The sequence below is a fragment of the Miniopterus natalensis genome, chromosome 7 (assembly GCF_054644295.1).
Source record: "Miniopterus natalensis isolate mMinNat1 chromosome 7, mMinNat1.hap1, whole genome shotgun sequence".
NCBI classification, from domain to species: domain Eukaryota; kingdom Metazoa; phylum Chordata; class Mammalia; order Chiroptera; family Miniopteridae; genus Miniopterus; species Miniopterus natalensis.
The window spans coordinates 25,414,064-25,435,296 of record NC_142087.1 but is presented as its reverse complement, the minus strand read 5'-3'; the positions used below and the strand labels follow the sequence as shown (position 1 = coordinate 25,435,296).

The 21,233-nt window shown below is 46.1% G+C and overlaps 1 protein-coding gene across 2 annotated transcripts in view; it reads left to right on the top strand.

Annotated features, from left to right (window-relative positions):
- Window positions 1-368: 368 nt before the first annotated feature.
- Window positions 369-21,233, top strand: part of KIF16B (kinesin family member 16B) — a 197,053-nt gene continuing 176,188 nt past the window's right edge. For both annotated transcript variants that reach the window (XM_087818884.1, XM_087818883.1), the window contains exon 1: window positions 369-463. In XM_087818884.1, the coding sequence (XP_087675010.1) occupies window positions 417-463 (47 nt within the window). In that variant the 5' untranslated portion in view covers window positions 369-416. The remainder of the gene's footprint in view (window positions 464-21,233) is intronic.

Genomic DNA, 21,233 nt, shown 5'->3' with positions numbered 1-21,233 from the left:
CCTAAATGACTGCGACCACCTCCTGCTCCTCCCTCTCCCCAGTGTTTCATGAGAAACGGCTGGGGTTGCAGTTTTCCTGGAATCACTCTGCCCGGGTCGCGCTCCAGGCCACCGTCAGGCGCAGGACCGTCCCGACTCCGCGACCTTAGCTGGCGGCGCGCAGGCCCCGCGGTCCCGCCCCTCGGCGCCACCGGGCCGCTGCCCAGCCCCGCGCACGGATCACGCGGGTCGGAGCCGCTCTGGGCATGCTCAGTGGCTCGCAGGTGGGGCCACCGCGGGGCGCTAGGTCCGGCCGGGAGCCGGGGGCGGGGGCGCAGGGGGAAGTGGGCGGGAGCGGCGCCCGAGTCGCGAGAGTCCCCGGCGGCCGCGGGGCGCGGAGCAGGTGTGACCCCGCGCGGGCTGGGCCGGGATGAGCAATGGCATCGGTCAAGGTGGCCGTGAGGGTCCGGCCCATGAACCGCAGGTGAGTGGGGGGCGGCGCAGGCGGCTCCCCCGAGGACCCCCTCCCTGGAGGAAGTTGGTCTTCAGCCCCCACCGTGGCCAGCCTGGACTTGGGTGGCACGGGCTGGCCTCCGGCCCGCGGGGCCCTGCTGGTGGCCTCTGGGGGCGTGGGGCACACTATGCTTCGCTGTCCCTTTCACGCTGCGCTGCAGGAGGCCCCGGGGGTGGAGAGTTCACGAGGCCACGGAGAAGATTCCTATGAACTCTTCCCCATTTGCTCCCCTTAAAAAAAATCAAGGGATCACTTTCATGAAGGTGTAAGATCCCTCAGGGCGCGTGAGAGTGGTCACGGGGCGCCACGGGCTGTCAGGTGAACGCTCCTCAGTTGTGCCAACGCAGAAGTTAAACTTTAAGTACGAACAGTGATACTTTTTTTTTTTTTTTTAATCTCTTAAGAAGAAGTGATTTCGATTCCCTGAATATGAACCCTAACTTCTAATCAGTCATTTACAGTTCTTAACTTAAGATTAAAGAGTGGCTAAGACAACTTTAACAAAGTTTTGAGTCCTGGAGGAAAACACACACCCACGAAAAACCAAGGACACTTAAGTGCAGGTGCTGAAGAAGGCTGACATCAACAGGGGGGGAGTTACAAACACAGTTGGAACTCACCTTCTGTATTTCTACAAAGTAATATTTTTCAGAATGACTTGACTCTTAGTTGACTGACAAATATTCCCTTTTCAATGGCCTCTTTATAATCAGTTTAGAAAGATGCGTTGGAAGAGTTACTTTTAAATTGTCTTAACTTTAAAGAATGAAGTAGGCCCAGATCGTTGTTTCCTCCGAGTCCATAGGCACAGTTCACACAAAGCCATTTGTTTATATTGGCTCTCAGTCAAGTTGTTGGATGTTTGACTTACCATGTGGTCTTTCCTCTTTCATCATATCTGTTTGTGGAGGTCATTGCTTGGTAGTTCTGACAGATGATTGGGCCGTCAGATCATAACATCAGGAGGAGATTGCAAGAACCTTCTTTGACTCATCTGGATCTCTTTTTCTATTGATAAATAGGGACTTTTTATTATGGTTTGTAACTAGGGGGAAACAGTACTTTTGTGATTTTCAAGTTATTTCTAAGCTTTTTAGGGAAGGAGATTTACCTTTCTGTAAATTCTAAGAGAATATGTATATTTCTATATATATTCAGTCATACAAGACAAACAGACTCCAAAGGCATTTAGAAGATTTAAAATTGTTTTCTTTGTTCTGGATTTACATGTACTATATGGAAGTTCCTTCCCTTCTTGGGAATAATATGAGCACCTGCTAGAAGATTGGTTCGAGTAAATTTAGGAAGCATTTATTAAGCCCCTACCAAATGCACAGCATTGTGCTGGGTGCTGTCTGGGGGACAGGATGCAGGAGACCTGACCAGTGTCTTCTTGGAGCCTACTCTGGTGAGGGGAGGCTGGGAGGGGTGCTTGCAAGTGCAGAGGCTTGCTTTTGTAGGCCTGGGCCAGGTTTATAGAGGAATGGCAGGGAACATGTCCAAAAGTCATGTGCTTTGAGGAGGTAGATTGAAGTGATGATATTGTGTTCTCAGGAGAGAACACAATGTCTGGTGGTGACATCATGGTTGGGGCAAAAGGTAAGGAAGCAGTGGTTCCAGGCCAGAGGTGGATATGGGAAGGCTGGGTAGATACACCAGGACACTTACTGGATGGGAAGGAGGGGAAAAGGGAAGGGCATAGTCATTAACTGAGGTTTGATGATCAGGGAAGCGGAAGAGGTTTGGGAAGGTGGACAGTGAGGTTGGCATGTTCTCTCTTGGATATGTGGCGTTATGTGAGATACAGAAAGTGTCAAGGACAAGTACAGCATCCAGCACAGAGTGAGGGCTGCCCACGTGTCGACCCTGTTTGTCATCTGGAGCGCGGTAAGCACATCCATCTCTCTGCTGGTCTTCATAGACAGGCACATGGGTTTAGGTTTCAGGTGATCCGAGGATTGACATTTGGAAGTCTTTGCACATAGATTACAGTTTGTGTGTTTGTTAATTCTCACCCAAGGATATTTTTTCCATTGATTTTTTTAGAGGGAATGGAAAGGAATGGGGGGAAGAAAGAGAGAGAGGGAGACATCAATGTGAGAGACACATCAATTAGTTGCCTCCTGCATGTGCCCTGATGGGGCCGGGGATCAAACCTGCAACCCAGCTACGTTCCCTTGACCTGGAATCGAACCTGTGACCCTTCAGTGGTCGGGCTGCCGCTCTAACCACTGAACAACACCTGCCAGGGCAACGCAGCTCTGCTTTATAAAATGAGTCAACCATTAGCAGAAATGTAATCACTCATATCCTTTATGGGCAGAAGTTTCACATTTATGTATCATCTGTGTACCTTTTCCTTTTGATTTCTTCCATTGTTCTTGTACCTAGTTTTCTTACTGGGCATTTTTTACAATTTTACAAGATATAATTTGTTTCCCTCTGAAGAGACAACGAAGTAATAATTTGGTAACTAATTTGCCCACTTCCTGTGGGTTTCACTTGCTCCTGTTTTTCCATGGCAGCGCTAGATGATTCTTCAGGGCCATGTGTCCTGTCCCACTGATCTGCCGGTGTTCACAGGGTCAGGACCTGAGTGCAGCCTGCCTGGGTTCCAGTTTTGGCTCTCATTTATGAACTGGGTCCAGTTGAGCAAGGACCTTAATTGTTGTAAGCCTCAGTTTTTGCATCTGTAAAATGGTGATAATAATTGTGTATACTTTATAAATTGTGAGAAGAGGTCTTTTTTCAAATAGTTTTTACTGTGACTCACAGTAAGAAAAATTTGAAATTGAGACTATAGGTAATGTAAAAGATTCTTGGGGTGTTTCCTGCAGTTTACTCTTATATTTTCTATTCTTTCCTATTCTGTTCTGTCTCATTTAAAAATATGCTGTTTCTAGATCTACTAAATTGACTCCAAGATCCACTGAGGGGTTGCAGATGGCAGTGTGAAAAACACTATGGTGAGATTCAGATGAGGTAATACATGCAGATAAAGCTCTCCGTACACTGATGTCTAGCAAGGGCTCTCTAATGATCGGTTATTGTTATTACTGTTTCTACAATGTAATCAGTAACAAGTATTTAAAAATGTTTTACTAAAAAATAAACATATCTATCTATCATCTATCTATCTATCTATCTATCTATCTATCTATCTATCTATCTATCTATCATCTATCTATCATCTATCTATCTATCTATCTATCTATCTATCTATCTATCTATCTATCTATCTATCATCAACTATCTATCTATCATCTATCATCTATCTATCTATGTATCTATGGAGTGCTGGCTAGGGGCCAGGTGACAGCTTTATAATGTGCTTTCTTATCTGTGAGGCAAGTCTACCCCTTTCTTCCTTTTTCTGACTCTTCTCACCTCTTCCCGACTAGCCTCTCAGGTGGAATTCAGTGTCCTGTCTGCCAGATTAAAAAGAGAAGAAAAACGCCAGAGGTATTTTGACTGGGAGTGGTATCCTCAGGGTGTACTGAAGTCTCCCCATTTTGAGAGCAGGTGGTGTCAGCAGAAACGGCTCATGGTCTGCCGCTTGGGTCTGTGATGGTGACTGCAGACGTCACTCGCACTCTGGATGGGAGCCGCCTGTTGAGGTGCTGCCGGCCCCCGGCACCGTGCTCATTTCTTTACATTGGCAGCTTCGTTCCCTCCTCCCACCAGCTGACTGACTGAGTGAGGGCTTTTTATCCCCATTTGAAAGAGCGGATCAGAGACCCCTCAGACAGTAATACTGGCTGAGCTGGCTCCTGTTCCCTCTGGAGGCCTTTGGTGACTTGTTGCCTGGAGGATCACTGATGACAGAAATCCTTGGCCTCAAGGGATTGCTAGGCTAGTGGCAGGGAAGGTGCAGACATACAATGTACAAGAATAACTGCAGGATCTGTGTGCAGCTGAGATGGAGCTTGGGTGGGGGGGGGGGGGACATCTCTAGGCTTCCACCGGCCTCTTTGATAAGGGTTTGAATTGAGCCCTGAAGGTGTATTACCAGCAGATATTTATTTATTTATTTATTTATTTAAAACATTTTCTTTTTTAAAAAAAATGTTTTTATTGATTTTAGAGAGGAAGGGAGAGGGATAGAGAGAAACATCCATGAGAGAGAACCATCCATTGGCTGCCTCTTGCATGCCCCCTACTGGGTATCTAGTCTACCAGCCAGGCAAGTAAGTGTCCTGACCAGGAATCTAACCGGAGAACTTTTGGTTCATGGGTCCCCGTAAGGTCGTAGAGGCTAAAACATGCTGCCCCAAGTCCCACAGCCAGGTCTCTGTGGAGTTGGGTTTGAACCCAAGTCCTCTTACTCTAACTTCTAAAGGCCCCCCATATACAGAGGACTTGGATGAGAGGAGGGCAGGGGCTGGCTGGAGGCAGGAATGAGTGCAGATACCAGGGCTTTTAGACTTACTGCAGCTTTTTGTAAGAATTAGTTAAGAGGTAAGTAGGTAGGGTGTTGTGAGGACTTTTATTTGTTAAGCTTGGGAGTTTGTGCTTTTATATTCTAGTCCATCCTGGCTAGTGTGGTAGCCATTGGCTGCACGCACCCATTTAAATGAACATGAATTAAAGTAAAAATTTAGTTACCCAGTTGCACTAGTCACATTTCTAATGCTCAATAGCCACGCATTGTATCATGCAGATATAGAAAGTGTCCATCATCATGGAAAGTTCTGTTGGACAATAAAGACCGAACTGCCACATCCTAGCTCCGTTCTCTGTGCCTCGGTTTCTTCATCTGTAACGTGGAGATCTCACAGAACCCACCTCATGGGGCTGAGATGGTGATTGAATGAGGAAATGCTTGCTAATAGTGCTGGGCCCAAAAGTAAGGGCTCTATAAATACTGACAATTATTATTAGGCACTGGGAGCTCCTGATGGTTTCAAAATAGGGTTGTCATTTGCCAGCTAGTGTTTTCAGAAGTTTCATCTAATAGCAGTTGCATCTAACAGCAATAATGAACATTTATTTGCTATTCGCCAAGCCCTGTGCTAAGTGCCTTTTATGCACCAGTATCCCATTGACTTTCCTGCCACATTGTGTGATGTAAGACCCGGAGGCCTAAGAGGCCAGGCAGGAAGACCATAAAGAGAACTGAAACATGACCCGTGACAGTGTGGTTCTGGACCAGGTCGGAATTATAGTAGGAAGGGGCATGGTCAGGGGGTGAAACCAACAAATCAAGGCCGGAGGAAGCTTTCACTGTACAGTATTTTGTGATTGTGAAAGTAACGTATGCTCATGAAAAAATGTGTGCTATGCAGAAGTGTAGTAAAGAAATCAGATCGCAGTCACTCATAATTCCCCCTTCCAGAGATAGTTCCTTGCAAAGTCTTGGTGCATTTGAATCCAGTCTCTTTTCCTTGGTTTGTGTAGGGACATAATGTGTACACTTTTTTATATCCTGGTTTTTGTGTCTGCAGAAGACATTCTGAAGCCCAGTCAGCAAGACATAGAGAGGTGAAGAGTCAAAGCTGATGGATGCTTTGGGGCCATAGTGAGTGGAAGGATGACTTTTCTCAGAAAGTCGGGATGCCAGGGACGCGCGGGCCAGAGTGGAGGGCTGTGGTAGTCAGTTGAGTTGGCTCAGGTGCTGGTGGGGCATCCAGGAGGTAAGAGCTCAGGTGAGTTATCGGCTGTGCGGATGCACATTTGGAGGTGGGTCACTTGAACATGAAGGTAGATGTGGGAATGATCGTTGTTTCCGAGGAAGACTATGGTAAAGAAAGAGGGAAGGGCGAGGGGACACAAAGGGGACAGAGGGGACAGCAGAACTGCATAACCTGGGTGAAGACGGAGCTCTTCAGGAGGCTGGCTGAGTGGCCTGGGCAAGTTGATTTTACTCTTTAAGGCTCAGTTTCTTTTCCTATAGGATGTCTCGCATTGAGCCTTCTGAGGGGGAAAAGGGCATCTTGGTGATCTGCCTTTTGGGTATTCGGAGGATGGGGGAGGTGGAAGAGAGCTGAGGAAGAGCTTCACAGCTTCACCCCTTCCCTGCGTATTAAGTTAATAATAAGTAAATTACACATCCAGTGCTCATAATGTGTAGGGTTAGAGAATGGGAGGCGCACCTCTCTTACTGTGTTTAAATGATACATAGTTTATGGGACAGAACATTCTTGTTTCTTTCTTCAGAAAAAGCTTTTCTAAAAACTTTAATCTTGAAGTAATTTTAGATTTACAGTTAAGTTCCCATGCGTGCTTCACCCAGCCTCCCCTAATAGTAACATGGTAGGGTTAGCACAACCAGGAATTAACATGAGTGCCTCCCTGTTAACTAAACTATAGCTTTTCCTCTAATGTTCCAGGATTAGCCCAGGGTTCCACATTGCGTGTGGTAGCCAGGTCCCTTGAATCTCTTCTGCTCTGGGACAGTTTCTCAGTCTCAGGGGAATGCCAGTCGACTTAGAGGCAATTGAGGAAGTTTGAGTTTTCACTGCGATGGTGTTGATAAGTAACTTTTGTCATCAATGACTATTTCTAGCCACTCAATCACTTACTAGAAACTTTGGTAGATCTTATGTCATCATTATCTAACTTAATTCATTTTGTAGAATGGCCCTCAGTTTGGGTTTCTCTGATGATGTATCATGATTAAATTGAAGTTATGCAATTTTGGCAAGAATACCACGTAAGTCGTATTGTGCTCTTTCCCTGATATCATTTCAGGGGTTATAGGACATCAATATGTCTTATTACTGGTGATGTTGAACTTGATGACTTGGTTAAGGTGGTATCTGCTGGGTTTCTCTTCTGTAATGCTATACATTTTTCCTCTTTGTAATTAATACATATCTTGGGGGAGACACTTTGTAGGAAGCTTTTGACTTTCGTTTGCAAGAGAATTTTTCCCCCATGGAGAGCACATTTTAATAAAAGTTATCGTGAATATATGATTAATTTAAAACATTTTTTTCCCTCTGACTTTTAGTAAGAGAGGATTTTCATATTATTTAAAATGAAGGCTGTCTGTGATTTGAAGGGCTGATGATGATTGTACAGGACTGTGTACTTCAAACATGACCCACAGTAAGATGTGCATTAGCTCAGTGCACGCTGATATTTCCTACTCTGCCATTTCATTAAAAAAGAAAAGATGGTTTTACCCACTGAATTGATTTTATGATCTGTAGTTTGAAAAACACTAATGTAGTGAAGTTATTATCCAGAGCAGAAGTTGGTAAAATTGGCTTTTGTTACGTGAGAGAACTCGGAAATTAGGTTGTCATTAGGGTGAATCAATTCTCTTTCCTCTTGGGGGTAAAGGGTGGGGGCTCAGGATCCCAAGAGGAAAAGCTTTGAATGAGAATTTTAACCTTTGAAGAGTCTAGGATCCTGAACCCACCATGGATGTTCTCTCTCACGAGCTTGCTTTCTTGAGCTCTTGTGGCCTCATGTTCTGTCACCTGGTTGCATCTGCTGATTCTTATTTTCAGGCTTCTGTTAACAGGGTCTAAGCCATCACAGTGGTTCTGCTTGGAAATTCTGCTTTGGGCACAGGTAAATCACTTTGCAGCTCTCTCCGAGTGGGACTTAAAAGTTCTCCAGGGAGTTTTCCAGATAAAATGACTCAAGGTGATGGAGACTGGCTCAAAAGTGAAAAAAGTTGCAGAGACGAAGCTCTTAAAAGTAGATTTTGGTCTGTTCTCTTTCCTTTCCTCAAGTTAGATGTTGTTGTGTGAGCTGTCTCTGCTTGATCAATAGAAGGGCAATTGTAAGAAAAATGTCAGTGGTCCTGGGCTGCGGCTCAGATATGATTAGCTGATTAAGGCACTTCTCTTTTATTCTTTTTTATAATTTTCACTTTGAAATATTTACAAAAAGTTGCAAAATAGTGCATAGTTTTCATGTATCTTTCATCCAACTTCTCTAGGTATCATAAGCTTATATAACTAGTATAATTAAGAATCAGGAAAGTAACATCGATACAGTACTATTCGCTGATCTGATTTATTCAGATTTCTCAAATTGCCTTAATAATGTCTTTTCTTCTGGCCCAAGATACAGTCCAAGGTCATGCAATGTATTTAGTTGTCTCGTAAAGCATTTCCTTCTTAACCAAGCTTCTCTTGCTCCTAGGGAGCTTTGCCTACACTGCTAAGGTGTTAAGGGTAAGAACAGATAACACTTCCTCCATGATAGCTCTGTTCAGTCCAGAGACTTAGGAATTAGGGCCCTGGTGTCCTCTAGGCACTTAGAGCTATGAACACCTTGGTTGGGTTCTTTGGTTCCACAGGTTAGATGAAAAGGGCATGTGGGACCTTTAATCCTCAATGAGGCAGAAAAGGTTTGAGTTTAGAGTCAGTTGAGTGCAGTGGGGGAAGGGAAGTATGGTGGATCATGTAGGATCCCGTAAGCCATGGTAAGGTCTCAGGCTTTATTCTAAGTGTGGTTAGGGCCATTGGAAGGTTAAGAGAAGGGGAGTGACCTGATCTGTCTATCATTGTCCAAAGGTCACTTGCGCTATTGGTAGAGAATGGACTCTAAGTGGGCAAGAATAGAAGTGGGTGGTTTGACAAGAGGCATGGAATGCATGTGATCCTGATCAGTCATTCATATGATCATTCACTCTGCAAGCATTGATTAGCCACCTACAAAGAGCCAACCGTCATGTTAGGCATTGGGGACACCAGTTGGCATGGTGTCTGTCCTTAGGAAGCTCAGGGTAGTGAGTGAGTGACCAGCTGATTTACAGCTGAAAGGCTGAGTAGAGGACCTGTGGGAGAAGGCAGGGAGCCATTCTGTTGAGGAGGCAGGTGTGATGCCACCTTGGCTGTGCTGTTTTTTTTGGTTTGTTTTCCCTGAGCTGATCACTAGGCTAGAATGTCAGGTTTAAAGAGCTTGCACTTAAGTGACCTGTAAGATCCTTGTAGCCCTGAGATCAACAGCCTTTATTCTGTTGGCAGTGGACAGCTACTGAAGGTGAGATGGGGAGATGGGGGCCGATATTCAGTGTGTGGTGGTCAGCGGACCAGCGTAGGAAGGATGAAGATGGGAAGAAGGGAAGGTCAGAACCCTCCAGAGGCAGGCTTTTCTTCAGGGCAACCTGATCTTCAGTGATAACTTAGCCTGCACTTTCTACTAACAAATAGTTTGCTGACTTTCTGCTCTTTCTGATGACTGATAAATGAGTTAAAGAATTGGTGGAAGGAATCTAGTCTTCCTTTCCTGAAACGGAATTCCTCATGGAACTGATTTGATTGTCTTTAATTTGCTCTTGGCTAGAATCCCTTTCCGAATTTTGAGGAGTCGGAGGATTTTGTGGTTGTTTCTGCTTTTGCCACCTTTTCACTATTTCCTTTTATTCTTCTCTGACTTTTGGGAGGTAGCTATTGCTAATTGGTCCTGGATAAATCTGATTTATTTTCTGTACCATCTTCCTTAGCCTTTGAGGCACGCTTGTAGTTATTGATTTGTCATTTCTTACTCATTTATTCATCCGTCCATCCAGTAGACATTAAGTGCTTTCTGCACATGAGAAATGAGAAATTGCCTTTTTTAAAATTTTTTATTCTGGCATTGCCACTAGTTATCAGCATAGTTTTCTAAAGGAGACTTTAGTCTTCTGATCTCTTCTTTCCTCATTTGTACAGTGAAGATAATAATATCTCATTCATAAGGTTATTTTGATGTTTTAAGGAATTAGTGGCTGTAAAATATTTGCACAGAGTAGGTACAATCAGTAGTAACTATTGTATTTTTACAATAGGATTTTACATGAATATTGTAATGATAACTCAGTAATGAGTGGACAAAGTCCGCTAGTCCACTAGTCCACCAAGTATTAGGTTCTGCTGTGTAGGTAATAAAGTACAGAGGTGTTTGAAGGAAGGAAGATCAGTGTGAGTTGAATTCTACAGTCAAGGTGTGATGGCAGAAGTTAAGCTTTGAAGCCCCAGGAGGCTTAGCTTGGTGAAGAGCAGGTGCTTTCCTGGTGGCTTTGACATCCGTCCAGCCACCCAGCTTTTAATTTGCCCTTTCTTTGCTTAGAGATGCATGAGGGCATCATCCCTGCTTTCTGGTAGCTCATGATCTGGTGGGGCAACAGGAACAGAGACCCTCACAGGCTCTCTAGGTAATAATGGTGTACCCCAGGCACGATGTGTGGGGGTGGGGAGGTGTTGACAGTAGCTCCTTCTGAGGACTTCTGAGGATATCACGACTGAGGGCAGGGCTCTGCAGAATGAGTCAGCCAGGCAGACATGTTGAGCAATAGCATTTTAAGCAGAAAAGGTATAGAAAGGGTGCAGCTCCCTAATCATGCTGTAGACTAGTTTCATGGCTGAAACTTCAGATGGCTCGTGAGAGTGGGGGCTGGAGAAGTGCGACATTCAGATTGTGGGGTTGTCTGGTTTGACCAGTTGTGAGGTTTGAATTTTATTACTGTTTCTTCCTATCCATTGTTCTAAAAATATTTTACTTTAAACTGATTCTATAGGTAATGGAAGCCATCTTATAAATGGGTGTAACACGATAAGATCTGTGTATTAGAAAGCCAGGGAGTGAGATAGCTGCCAGGCCTATTTGGGAGGTCATCAGATATAACTGGTCAGACAGGGCCCTGAGCGAATACATTGCAGTTGGAGTGGATCCACTTTCCTGCTGACCTACTCAGGCAGCAAGTCAGTGATCTTTCCACCCACTACCCATCTTCGTTGCCCACTCACCCCTTTCCACCCACTCACCCACCCACTCACTCACCCAACTACCAACCTACTCGGCCAACCAGCCACCTGTCCAGTCACCCAAATCCCATCACTCTCCTACCCACCAAGCCAACAAATAATCCATTCATTATTTTTCAAACTCCTGCTCTGTCCCAGACCCTTGTGGCAGTTGCTTGGGATACTATGGTGAGCGAAGCCAGGACGTTCCAGCTCTTCTGGAGCTTGTGATCTAGTTGAGGAGGCAGACACAAAAATCCCACAGATGGGTGTTTATTTAGAGGCTGAGGGAAGTGCTCTGGAAGAAAAGGGAAAAACTTCTATACTTGGCGAGGGAGAAGGGCCCAGGAAATCTGCCTGGAGGAAGGACATCCAAGCTTAGTCCCGAAGGTTTCAAGAGATATTTAAGAGTTAATAGTGACTGATAAGATGGAGGGTGCGGGAAGGAATGGGTGACAACTCCTGGGTGGCTGGGGGATGGGCTGGGTAATACCGTCTTTGGCCAATTTTTAAATAATCCAGAATGTAGTATTTGCCACACCAGAACATTCTGGATAGACCATGGGAGGGACTGGTGTGGAGTCATGGACTTGTGGTGATGGTCCTGGGTCTTTCTCATTTGATGGTTTCCTTAAATCCATTTCTTTTCTTTCTTAGCCGAGAGAAAGTGAACTGACCCCTGGGAACCTCTTCTTTCCATCTTTTATCTGTAACAGACCTTTAACCAGACATTAGTCTATTGATAGAAAGAGTTCCATTGACCGACCATTGATTGATTATTTGAAAAGTGTTTAAACGTTGCTGGGTATATACCAGACCTTGTACTAGACCAGCAGTTCACAAAGTGTTTGGTTTTGGGGACCCCTATACTTTTAAAAATTATTAAGGGCCCCCAAAAGCTTTTACTTTTGTGAGTTATATCAACATATATTTTCCACATTAGAATTAAAACAGAAAAATTTAAAACATAGGAAGACGTAAGCACACGTTCCCTTAGCCTTCAGAATGATTCGTCCTCACACTCTGGTAGCCTGTGGACAAGTCCACTGTGCACTCATGAGAGTATGAGAGTGAAAGAGGTGGGTAATATTCTGCTATCATTATGAAAATGGTTTTTACCTTGCAGATGCCCCCTTACCCCCCTTAAACCTTTAAAAGCCATTGGGGATGCATGTTGGGGATACAGTGATGCACAGGTCAGGCACAGTCCTTGCCTCTGTTGGACCAGGTCTTGTACTACGGAAGCCTGTGGTGGGAGTTGGGGCTAGAAGGACATCATCGTGGCTCCCTGTTAAGATTGCCTTTTGCTAGAGTGATGCCAGCAGTTTGCTTTCTCTGTGTGGCTTCAGTGGGATGTGGTTTTATCCACTTGTTTCTTTTTAGACGCATGCATAGCCAGTGTGACTTACAGGGATTTAAGGGTCTCCTTTCCTTGCACTCCTGTAGGAGAACTTTCTCTTCCAGGTGCTGGACTGGGTTTGTCAAGCTTTGGAAATGCAAGTAGAGCAGAGCCCCGAAACCAAATGTGAAGGGGCTCAGTCTTCGGAGAATGGAGGCTGAATTAAAAGCATGACTAATCGACACTTGAGTGTTGATGAGTGAAACAAGTAGAACTGCTCATTTGATGTCATCTTGTTATCTCTAGAGGAGGCCTCTGGCCCCAGACAGTGCGGGCCATTGCTTTATGCACCGGCTCCCGCCCCTCCTCCCCTCCTCCTCTGAAATGAGGTCCAAATTAGAGGTGTAAGTATTATGCCGGGTGCAACCGGAGACTCCCTCGCCCTCACGGGCTGTCCTAGGAGGGGCCTGCGTCATTGTGCAGAGACTGGTCAGTTGAGCCGCAGAAATGAGGCCAGACTGTTTTGCCCTGCCTCTGCTTTATTGCAAAGAGCCTGGTGATACCAGAGGGCTTTCTTGCCTCAGGGCCTTCTGGCTCGGTGACAAGGTTATTTCTTTTATTTCTGCCTGTAAATTGTGGTAGCGTATTCAATTTCAAGGAGTCTGGGATGGGTGAGTTCTGGAGTGTAAGAACCTGCTAATGGTATAGTGCCCCTGCATTACTGCTCTGGGCAGTAGCAGTTCATTCTTCAAAGGGCCTCAGGAGGGTAAGGCCCTGACAAGGGGCCTGAGGGACTGCAAACGGGGGAGGTGTAGCCCGCCCTGAAAAGACAAAGATGTGAGAGAGAAAGCCCCTCACTGCTGGCTTCTTGAATAAATCCTAAACAAGAAACTAGAAAACCTGAACAAGTCAAAGCTTATTTGCTCCTGGCTGGGTTAACTCATACCTTTTGTTAAAATTCAGCTCGATTAGTTCCTCGCCTCAGCCAGCATTCTCATCGCTTTCTGTCCCTTAGAGGCACCACGGGCCTGAGACGATAACAATTCAAGGTAAAGTACATGAAGTTTGAGAAACGACCATCAGATCCTTTACATTTGTTGCCAGGTAGTCATTTTAAAAAGTTTTTTTTTTTCGTATGCATAATCCCTTCTCTGAAATCTCTCAGATTCCTAGATGGTTCCTAACTGAAGTGTCTGAGGACCCAGGTGGGGTGCAGCTGACCGGAGTGGGCTGGGTGGGACCGTGGCTCCGTGTACGCTGCCTGCTTCCTTTGCCGGTGGCCTTGGTGGCCTGCTTGGGCTTGCCCTTCCCTCTCGCACGACTTAGCCCAGGTCCACGGCATGGCTTGTTTTCTCTTTTGGGCTTTGGCTGTCATATCTAACTATGCAGGAGCCCCAGGTAGTCCCTCTGAGACATTTAATGGGTATTAAAAAGCAAACTTCAACTGAGTACATTTAAAGATCTTGGGCTTTATTTACCAGTTCATGAATCAGGCAGGATCCCGTTTCGGAAATTGAAAGGAGGTCCAAGGAGCTTCACGAAATGCAATAGAGGCTTTTACAGGCAGAAGCAGGTGGGACCAGGAAGCTACGGCAGTGTTTCAGGTACCAGTCACCTGTCCTTGGAGGCCAGGGTGGCAGGCAGGGTTCTCTCAGGCAGGTTGCCTTACTGCTGTTGACCAGGAAACTCCAGATTGACTGGTTTAAGACTCCATTCCTGGGAGATGCCGACACTTTAGGTAGGTTAGGTATTAAGTCTTGGTTTGCTGACCTGGGGCTTAGCATATGTGATTCCCTTTGGACCTGTTTCATTTTTTAACATGGGGAGGTGGAGAAACCAGGAGGTTAGGACACTGGTCTCATGTCTCAACTGATGGCTCCTCACCACAGAGTCAGATTTAACTGGTGTGGTGGACAGCAGGGCATCGGGAACTGTATTGTATCGTATTGTATGTATTTATTTATGCTCACCCAAGGATATGCTTTCACTGATTTCTAGAGAGGGAGGGAGGAGGAGAGAGAGAGAGAAAGAGAGAAACATGGATGTGAGAGAGAAACATCGATCAGTTGCCTTCCGTACATGCCCTGGCCAGGAATCGAACCCATAACCTAGGTATATGCCCTGACCGGGAAACGAACCCGCAACCCTTTGGGGAACTGGATGACGCTCCAGCCAGTCAGCTGAACCACCGGGCCAGGGTGGCATCAGGAATTTTAAGCCCCCAGCAGATTCTGTGTGCGGTCGAGCTGGAGGACTCCTGGGCCCGGATTCCTTGCTGGGAGTGGGATTGACTGGACATGCTCCAGGCACTGCGCGCCCTCGCTAATGGTCCGCGTGCTCTCCGGACGGTGTCTCCCAGGTGACAGGAAAATGAAAAGCTGCTAAGTGGAGAATGTGGCTTCTTCCTCTTGTTTCTTTGCTGCTGTGAGTTGCGTCGCTGCTCAGAAAGCACCGCTGGGAATGGCATTCTCTGCGTCTGACCAGCGTGGTCCGGGAAGGAGAGAAAGGGCAGAGGGAGCAGCTCTTCGCCAGGCTGGGGCTGCTCAGCACCGAGGAAGGCAGTGTGGCTCAGCTGGATGTTCCGAGAGTATCCTGGAACTTTCTGGTGACCTATGCCCTTTTCTTCCCGTATACAAAATGTGGGTGTGCAGTAGGCGCTGGCTGGGCTTCCTTCTGTACTGATTGTGTTTCAGCTACCAGGCCAACCGAAATCAGGTCTCTCCTCGGTCTGGCCTCCCATGCCTGGCCTCCCATCCCACCCCAAAATGGGCTTTTACAGCTTGTTTGTTCTCACCCGTGTGGGGGTGATCGTGGGCTGTATCCCCCAGGGAGCCTTATAAAGGGGAGACATCTGCATTTGTCCATTGGCCCACTCCTGCCTCTGGCTACTGGTACTCTCTTTAATTAACATAGGAGTGAACACTGCAGGCTTGTCTTAGGGCAGGGAGAGGGCTGTCAGGCTGGGTGCTGGACAGCATGCGTTACATATCTTCAAACTGGACGTTCAGTATATAGTCAGAATTACCAGATATAAGCCACAGATATTTACAAATAAGTGAAATAATTTTGGAGTTTCTGATATTATCTTTTTAATGAACTGTGGCCTCTGGATTGTGTCGATGAAGATAAAGGATTCATAAACAAAATTTATGAAGATCAACGCTATGGTGGTTCTTCATTTTTTTGAGAGCTGGCTAAAAAATTTGGCAAAATGTATTTTCTGGATTCCCTCCATTTCCACCCATTTTGGGAAAGCCCTGGAAAGGTTTTGTGAAAATAAATCTCCCCACCAGAATGTAACTCCAAGAGGGCAGGGATATTTTGTTGGTTTGTTCATAGGTGAATGTCAACTCTCTCGTACAGTAGAGGCACAGTAAGCATTTGTTGAATGAATGGATGGATCTTGGATTTGTGGTGGAAATAAATGCATTCATTGTCTGTTGAACATCTGGCCTTGTGTTACCTGCTTTCTTCTGTCAAATCTTTCAGCAAAAAATTATACATCAGGATAGCTTACTACTCACAGCATTGCTGCATAATTAGTACATTTTAGCAGCCGTGTTCAATAGGTTTTATTCAGTCATTTTACAGATGAGGAAACTAAGGCTTGGCAAAGTTAAATAAGGTGCCAAAGCCGCAGAGCGGTTGTGAGTCAGGATTGGAACCCAGGTCCCCAGAGCACAGTGCTTCCCCCACAGATTATTAAACCAGTCTGCTTGGCAACATCGGTGCTGTGCTCACTGAAGAAGCTACGTTAGACCATGATTGCATCTTGTTGCTCTCTGACTTGAAGGAAAGCCTTTTGAGGAAAAAGTCCTGCAATTTAGTATTTTGAAGCATATCCTTCTCCTATCTGGCATACTTGGCTGGCAATGTAGTAAAAGGAATCCATTTTCTTTTTATAGGCCAGCTATATGTTTTTTTTAAAAGCTGTCACGGAGAACATTTTTCTAACCCAGACAAATCTGGAAGGAGGGTTGTGGTGATGGAGTGGGTAAGAGCAGGGAACACTCGTTTCTCTGTGTTTCGTGGCGCTGCAGCACTAAACTGGAATATCTAGGGCATTCAGTAGTTGGCCTAATGTCTGAACACAGAAGAGCAAAAGGATGTATTAATAAGTGTTCTTATGTTCTCAGTATTTGTATTTACACCGCCCCTCTTAAGCTCCCACTTTCCTTTCAAGAATATGTTGTCTGTGTGTTTTGGAGAAGCATGTTGAAGACGTTCGGCCACAAGCACACCCTTTTTCCTGCTGGAGTGCTGTCGGCTCGGCCTTCACTGTCAGCCCCTCAGTGGCCCCAGGCAGCCCAGGGTCCCTGACCGCTCACTGCGGGCATATAAAGCCCTGGTCATCTTGTTCCAACCTGGGCAACTCTGAAAGGCCGCTATAGCTCAAAGACTGCCTGTTGGGTCTGCCGAGGCTGCCTTTAGGTGGGCCTGCAGCTGCACTGCTCCCTCTGCCCAGTCCCACTTCTGTCCCCACTCTCTCTAGGTGTATCCCAAGGGCACCCCTAAATGAGCACCCTGCATGCTAAACTCCCCCGGATTGTCTGCCTCCCCAGGTCCCAACCCATAACAGCTGGCTCTTTGCCTGATGTTTTAGGTTTATTACTCCCTCTCTAGACCGGGGAAGGTAACAAAAGATTCAGCTTAATAGCTCCCTCCTGTTTTCTCAGGGGTCGGTGGAGGATTTCTCTTAGCATGAGGCTCTCCTAGCATCCGAGACGGACAGCCCTGCTGCCCTCGGCTCATTCGTGGTGGGAGCCCACGGGGAGTGGAGTGAGGCCCGCAGCCTTCTCACTGGCTGCCACCTGCGGCTGGCATTGGGATGTAGGTCGTGACCTCTACCGTGGGATGTGCTCCTGACCTCAACCGACTGCTGTGTGGGAGGCACGTCCTGAGGAGCCGAAACCAGGTCAGGGTGATTGCCTGGAAAACCCACTCTGCAATACTTTTCAGTATCTGTCTCCCCTGAGTTTTTCTCAAAAACTGAGTTGCGGGCTTTTATGGATTCCACGAGGAGCAGCTGAGTGTGGTCAGCAGCCGGATCTGTGAGTGCTCAGAACCAGCCGTAAAGGGTACGGGAAATAAGGCTTCAGGAGAACAGCTCCCGCTGAGTGGGTTTCCACACTTTAACATAAATGAGGTGACACCTATTTATGGAGCCCCCTGTACTCCATTGGGTGCTGAGGGTGTCATTGGAGACTCGGCTCAGTCCCTCTCTGGCTTGAGGAATGGAGGCCTGTATAAATGTATTCCACGGGAATTGCCCGCTGGGTGCACACCCCTGGCTAAGAGATGGTGTCGTCAGGGCTCGCACCCAACATAGGGTATGAGTAGGTCTCAGGCAATATTTGGGACATAGTTATACTGAAAATTGATTTGTTTACCTGCAATTCAGATTTGATTGGGCATCCTATATTTTATCTGGAGCCCTCATAGAAGAGAAATGCTGTTGGGTCGAGCAGAGGGACTGAGTGAACCACCGAGCGTAAGGCATCAGCAGTGCTTCACCAAAGTGGGGCATCTGGGCCTGGTTTTGAATGTTGAGCACCATTTGCAGAGAGGTTGGGAAGGGACAGGCACATCTGGGTGTGCACGAGGATACCTACGGCGGGGGCAGTGTGGAGGTGCAGGCGAGGGTGAGGTGTCCTCTGTATGGCTGGACAGTCAGGAAAGGACGCCAGTAAGCCAGCCCTCATTTTACATGCCACATAAGGACACAGACTCAGCTCAGCCCCAGGGCGCTAAGGAGCCACCCAGAGTTTTAATTCGGGGGCTTTTTGTCTTTGAATTAACTAAGTTTATTCTAATTACAAAAGTGATATGAAATCATGCTAAAATAAACTCCAGCAGTGATTTTTGTCTTTGAATTAACTAAGCATATTTTAATTATAAAAGTGATATGAACTCATGCTAGAATGAACTCCAGCAGCTAGATGTTCAGCTCATTTTCTCAACCCCTGCGGTCCAGAGGTGACCACCGCTAATGCTGCCTGGTCATCCTTTCTGGAATGTTCTGAGATGTTTCGCGTGCCTGGAAGCATGAATGTGCATATTCTGCCTTGCTGCGCTTACTGAGCAGCAGCCTGGAGCATGGTCTGCATGCTGTTTTGCTGCTTGTTCTGTCTCCCATTCAATAGTGTTCTTGGGCTTCTTTCCACAGTAGTACCCAGGGAGGCCACATGCCCTTTTTTAAAACAGAGTTTCTTATTTTTGCTATTGAGTGTCCTGCAATATGAAGGCAGTTAAATATTGATTCATAGTTTGCAAGTTTTAAGGTGAATTGGGGGATACTGATTTCCTTCAGAACTCGGGGTGCATAAGCCCGTTTTTAGAACCTTCCAAGCTAATGGCTCAGTTAGGGAATCTCAGCACCGTCCAGCCAGGATGTTTATTGTGGAGTGGCCAGGATACCAGCAATGAGCAAATGGAACCAATTAGAATTACTGGATAATTTTAAAACATTTTCAAAATATTTGAATTAACATAGGGTTGTTTTTCCTAATAAGCTTTCTTCTGCTCACAGACCTGAGAGCTGATATAATTTTTATCTCTTTTTCAGATTGGATATTTTACATCTTTTTCTTTCCTTCCTCTATCTCTCCACCCCAATTTTGACCTGTACTTCCATATACTTACTCCAGCTGGTTCATTTGTGGCATCTTATGATCTAGTTTCCAGCCCTTTCAAGTAAATTACTTATTTATATGAAGGGGCCATAATTGGCTTTTCGGGTGAGAGACCCAATTCCCTAAAGTGGCCAGGGAGAGACGTAGTTCATTTCGCTCTATTATCGAATCAATGTTCAAATAATATTTTAGGATTATTTATTTTCCTCAATATGAGAAAAATGTCAAGATTTATTTCCCATGTTTCTTAAATGTCAGAGGAAATTGACCTGAGCCGGGGGACTCGCAGTGCCTGGCGTTTTACAGTTTTCAGCTGAAGGATTGAGACAGAGCACTGAGCGGGGATTGTGAACATTGCCCGCTTGTGCTCGGTGGACTCAGGCTGTGGGGTGTGAAGGAATCTGGGTTCTTGCTTCTCTGAGATTCTCTAGACTAACGGGAGGCATGACATCAGCAGGAGTAAAACCCATATGAGCGGGTTAAGCAGCAGGTGTGTGAAGGGTCGGTGAGTCAAACCGGACCCGAGAGCAGCCTTGCTTGAGAGTGTGGATGGGAAGATACTGTAGTTTGTGGGAGCAAGAACAAAGGATGCTAGGGGCCTAGTGAGGGACTTGGTGTTAAGTAGATGATGCACGTGGGGAAGAGTAGGCTGGGGTGAGAACCATTCATTCAGCCTTTCAGTCCGTCAGCCCATCACATTCAACAACCATTTTATGAGCGCCTCAGTTGTAGGTACTGTGTCGGGGCCTGGGGATGTGAACCCAGGCAGGCAGAGTCCTTGCTCTTAAGTTCATGACCTGGTGGGTGAGACAAGCAGGTGGGCCATCTAACGAGGGGGTAGGGCAGAGGGCATGCGAAGGTGTGGCGTCTCAGCTGTCTGGACGGATGGCTGGGAGTTGGCCAGGATAGCAGCTAGGATAGACAGTGTTGAATGTCAACATTAGTTAGGGTCAGATCACGAAGGACTTTGTATGCCACAGAGGGCTGGATTTTATCCTATAGCCTTTGAGAAGTTACTGAAGAAATTTAAAGCAGGGGAGCCGCATGGTAAAATGCGTATTTTGAAAGAATCTCTCGGACAACACAGTGAAGTGTAGATAGGAGGGGACAGGGCTGGACGCAAAGAGACTAGGGAGAGGTGATGGTGATCCGACATGGACAGTGCCTACAGAGTGGGGTAAATGGGGGTAGATTGGACAGGGCTAAGTAACTGAATGTTGGGTGGGGTGAGGGAGTGGGAGGTAAGGCTCTTGGATGGACCCTGAAGTCACCTGGGGTGAAGGGAAGGCCATGAGCAGTCACCAGTCTCCCTTGGTTTAGAGGGCTGAGCAGGATTGGAGAGTAGGGTGTGGGGGGGAAGAGGGGCCTGGAGACTTTCTTCTTCCCTTCGTCTTTGAAATATGTAAAAGTTTGACAGCTCTCCTGGAATCTATAAGGGTTGTTGAATGTACCAAAGGGTTAGTTTCAACATTTAATAACTCCACCCTTCATAACTGCTTTGTGGAGATTACATTGGCTTTTCCATAAGTATTTTCAGGAACTAGAGTGAGATTTGCTCTCTATGGCTAAAACTCTAGCTAGCATCTTTGTTATAATTATTGTTCTTAGCAATTATTTTTGGAGTAAAGATACAACTTTTTCGTTTAGTTTTTTTTTTTGCTTAAGAAGAGATACTCTCCGAAATTGTTATCTGTGGAATTTCCTTTCTGAAGCAGATGGCCTCTGTCTAATCTTGGTGGCCTGTGATTACTTTAAAAATGACTTCAAGCTGTTGTCAGCGACCTTGCACTGACGCGGGAATCGGTCTGGGGTGGAAAGGGCTGGAAGCTGACAGCTGGGCCGAGTGTTGAGAGTGAGGGGAGCTGGATGTGATGACACTCAGGTGACTTCTTAGATCCAGTATGTCAGACATTTACTGCTCTTGGTCAGAAGCTAATGTACATTTTAAGAGCAGAGGGTGGAGATAGTATCAGCTGACGTAGGTTATACCCATATTCTTCCATGCGATTTAAAAAGTAAACTTATTAGGGTCAACGTACAAAGTTAGTGAGTTTCCAAGTGTACGGAGTACGAGCATTGTGGAG